At 33.4% G+C, this 4,532-nt stretch overlaps 1 gene segment (V, D, J or C); it reads left to right on the top strand.

Moving 5' to 3' along the window:
• Positions 1–1,293: 1,293 nt before the first annotated feature.
• LOC114658027 (T cell receptor alpha variable 26-2-like) lies at positions 1,294–2,045 on the top strand. The segment is given in 2 exon segments: positions 1,294–1,480; positions 1,607–2,045. Coding segments are annotated over 2 exon segments (369 nt in total).
• Positions 2,046–4,532: the final 2,487 nt, after the last annotated feature.

Here is a 4,532-nt window from a genome sequence, read left to right as displayed (position 1 = left end):
TATTTCAAAATGTGTGTGAAATGATTTCCTTTATTACAAGATTGCCACACTACTGATAGGCAACTATTTACAAGAGTGTACAAATCAAAAGATGCTGAATATTAGGACATAGAAGAATACATTTTCACATTTATTTCAATATGTCCAACCAATTGCCTGATGGCAATGTAATACAAGGCAAAAAGTCAGTGTCTACAGTGAACATTAGAAAACTCTAGACGAGAACAAGCCACTCAGCCCAACAAAGCTCGCCAGTCTTATCCACTTATTTCTTCCAAAAAAACATCAAGTCGAGTTTTGAAAGTCCTCAACGTCTTACTGTCTACCACACTACTTGGTAGCTTATTCCAAGTGCCTATTATTTTTTGTGTAAAGAAAAACTTTCTAATGTTTGCGCGAAATTTACCCTTAACAATTTTCCAATCCTATCTTGGTATCATCTGCAAACTTAACCAGCCTGTTACTTATATTCCTATCTAAATCATTTATATATATTAAAAATAGCAGCGCCCTAGCACTGACCCCTGTGGAACACCACTCTTAACATTGGCCAGTTCTGATGAGGTTCCTCGCACCATCATCCTATGCTTCCTGTGTCTGAGACAGTGCAGCACCCATCTAAAAACATCACCCTGAACTCCCACTTGTTTTAATTTGATGCCCAACCTCTCGTGTGGCACCTTATCAAATGCTTTCTGAAAGTCCAGATAAATAATATCATATGCTCCACTTTGATCGTATCCTTTTGTTGCCTCCTCATAGAATTCTAAGTGTCTACAGTTTGAATTTTTTGAAACTCATACTAAGTACCCAGTAGTCTCTCTCATTTGAAATTCAGCATTTCAGTTCAACATTTACAGTATTTCTGGTTAAAAATTATGTACAGTATATGTTTGAGTTATTTACCAGATGTATGCTATAGTGGCATACAGCATTAAGTACTTGCACTTTGCAATTTTATTTCATAAAAAAAGAAGTCATTAACAATTTGTATTTTTGTTCATTTTAAAATAGTACCTCAAAGATAAAATCAAAAATTATGATGCAATGAAAAATAAATATTTCTTAACATCACCACCTTGATAATTGTAGCATTTAAAAATACAGGAATGGTGAAAAAAAGTTTTTAATTCAATGTTAATTGTTCAATTATGAGACTTTACCAAGTATGTCTTATCAACAGGAATCAAGCATCATTTCCTTGCTGCTCACACACTTATCCCTCCCAATCAACTCATTCCACAAAAGCCACAAGCCTACCGGTTTGTCAGCACAGGCACCAATAAGAAGAGTCAGACTCAGCATTGTGGCCTGCTAAAAAGCATCTGTTTTATCAGTTTCATTTTATTTTTTGTTTTCTTTTAATTAGGCAGGTTTTTAAAATCAGCAGACAATTGACCCATCCATAGTTCAACTGGGATGGAAAGAAAAAGAAATATCACTTGGATTCACATCTGGTTTATTATTTCAGTCATTCTTGGTAAACAATTCTTTTTAATGCTGATTATTATTATTATTATTATTATTATTATTATTATTATTATTATTATTATTATTATTATTATTTGCTTTTGCTATTTAACTCTGAATATGCTGTCATCTTCAGGTGGAAGTAAGCAGAACAAGTTATCTCAAGAGGCAACAGCTAATTCATTAGACACGTTTCCTGTAACTTTAGAATGTAACATTGAAAGCCGTTCAAGCACATACAGTCTTTATTGGTACATTCAGCACACCAGGCAAGCACCAAAATTTATTGCAAGGAAAGATTATGATGGCTTTGAAAGGAATGTCAATGAAGAGAAGTATTCAGTAGCTCTCAATACGTCATCCAAAAATGCTACACTAACAATATATAACACTGTTTTCTCTGATACTGCCTTTTATTACTGTGCTCTTTCTACCACTGTGTAAAGAGACCTTTTTGAAAGGGTACATAAACCAGCCAAAACATTTCTTTAGACTATTTCATTGAATGCTGTGATGGGTTACTAATAATAATAGTAATAACCTTTTCCAAGCTTTTCTAACTTTAATATTAATGGTATGCATGATAATTAAAATTTATTACAGAAAAAAAGCTTTCAATTCTTTTTTCTAGAATTGCTTTTTGTAGTTTGATCATTAAAACATAAGTTATTTCTGCTATGGAAGGCAGTGGTATACCAGAGAATAAATGGAACATAAGAATATACAGTATGCATGAATGAGAATCTGTGTAATATTAAATACAAAAATAAAAGTACAGCTTCTAGGAAAATGTTCAATGTCGTTTAAACAGTAAAAACATTCATATAAAAATGGTGCTCCTTCTTTGCTGTGTCATGTCACTTTCATTCTAAATATACAGTATAATACTTAATGTTAATAAATGTCTCTTCAGTCTGTTTCGGGATTAATGACTTACTATTCTACAGCAAAGGTTATTCTGCTTCTCTGTTGATCTGTTAATCACTGCTGTAAAACACTTTCATAGAAATACTAAGGACTTACATAAATATTGTGTTTTGAATTACATTTTATCCATTTGTGAAGTTGTTATTTTCATGAATTTAGCAAATGTGACTATTTACAGCAGATCTTTGTTTTAATAGACATTGTGTTGGGGAACCTGGTTTCACAAACATCTTCAATCATGACATTATATGAAGGTGAATCTGTAAAACTTTCATGCAATTACTCAACAAGTATGAGCAGTTATGCAATTGATTGGTACAGACATGAAGAAACTGGACTTGTCTTTTTAACTGGGGCATATGAAGACAGTGAACAACGTAAAGCTAAGAATCCTGTTCGGAGATTTTCTGCATTGATTCAGCGTGAGAAGAAGTTAGCCACATTCTCAGTTTCTGAGGTTGAGCTTTCAGATGCATCTGTATATTTCTGCGTTTTGTCGGATGCACAATGCTCAGATAATCCTCTGCACTGTACAAACATCAGAGAAATATGTCATGATTACTTACAAACTAAACAATTAAAGTCTAAAGTGTAGCATTGTGCCAAATATTAAGAATATATCTTAGGAGCATTTGCACATCTTAGCTCACTGCATGCTAACTTTATCTTTCTTGTTTACATTTAGTATTATTTATAGTGTGGCATGTAAGTTAAATGGTTAAAACTGATCCAGTGAATTGTTTTTGAATCTCATACCTGGTTACTGTTTGTGTGGAATTTGCAACCTTGTGTGTGTGGGTCTTTTCTTTCCATACTTCACTTTCCCTCTCACATCCATGTGTTTTAGACTAAGTTTCAATTCTAAATTGGCCCTGTGCTATATGGGTGTGTGGGCCTTGGAGTGGACAGGCACTTTGAAGAGGATTGTTTTTTGCCTTGTGTATGACGCTGCTAGGATCATCACCAGTCCCTAAACTCTGACTAGGATTAAGTGGGTGTGTGAATATTATGTATGCTATTATTTATATACAGATGCATCACTTAATAACTAATACTGGGACAAGATTTCATATGGTATAAATTAACATTTCTGAAAGTTTTACATAATTATTTAATTCAATTTAATTAAGCCCTTCTCACCAACTTTTTGCTCAAAAAACAGAGGGGATCACTGAATAAAGGGAGTACTCAAAGTAATAAATTATTCTACCAACCTGTGTTTGTATACAATTATTAGGATGACTTTCTTACTTACTCACCTCAAAAATAATCTAAACTGCTCTATTTAAATTTTCATTTTTTCCCAACATGTTTTCCCACAGTAACACCTAGTCAGTGATAGTTCATGGCAATTCATCTCTCAAATCAAGACTAATAGAACATTGTCAGTGGCATGTTATTTAAATGTCATTCTAATGGCCAGAGAATACCATTACAAAACCCTCCAGCAACCTCATTATATGCACAACTGAGCTCCAGGGGTAGTAGCAGAAGATATTGAGAGAGGAGGGTGTATAGGGAGCAAAAGTGGTCCTGAACACGGTCTTAGTAAAAAAAAAAGGATTAGGACAAAAGATAACATTCCATATTTAAATTCAAACTAAATAAAAAAGATTTTGCCTCAGAATGTGTGAAAATGCTTTTAATTGTGCATGTGGTAGTAATATTATCAGTTTTTTTTTGCTTTTTTTGGAGATGGGGGCATACAGTGACACGTCTATGTGTGGCTTAAGCCTCAAAAGCTCCTACAGGGCTCCAACTTGCTCATAAAATACCAGGAATGAACAACAAATTCTAAGTTTTATGTCACATACAAAACATGTAAGGCATTAGAATAAAAAACAACCAAAAAGGTTAAATGTGAAGATTTTTCCCAATACGTTCAATCACACATAAGAATCCTGCCAATGATTCTTTAAGGTTCACTTTATAAAGTATATGTTATTAGTAGAGCATAATCCAAACCAAACTGTCAGTGTCATTCTTTGACAAACTACAGTTTGGTATTTGTGGAACTAATAGAACCTTGTAGTGAATCTCTTACACAAAATTCGACATTTAAAGAAATATTTGCAGTATGTCTGTTTACAAGTCATATTTAGTGGCACATAGTACGAAGCACTTGCACATTGCAA

This window comes from Erpetoichthys calabaricus, chromosome 9 (assembly GCF_900747795.2).
Source record: "Erpetoichthys calabaricus chromosome 9, fErpCal1.3, whole genome shotgun sequence".
Classification (NCBI taxonomy): domain Eukaryota; kingdom Metazoa; phylum Chordata; class Cladistia; order Polypteriformes; family Polypteridae; genus Erpetoichthys; species Erpetoichthys calabaricus.
This window is presented reverse-complemented; position numbering and strand designations above follow the sequence as displayed.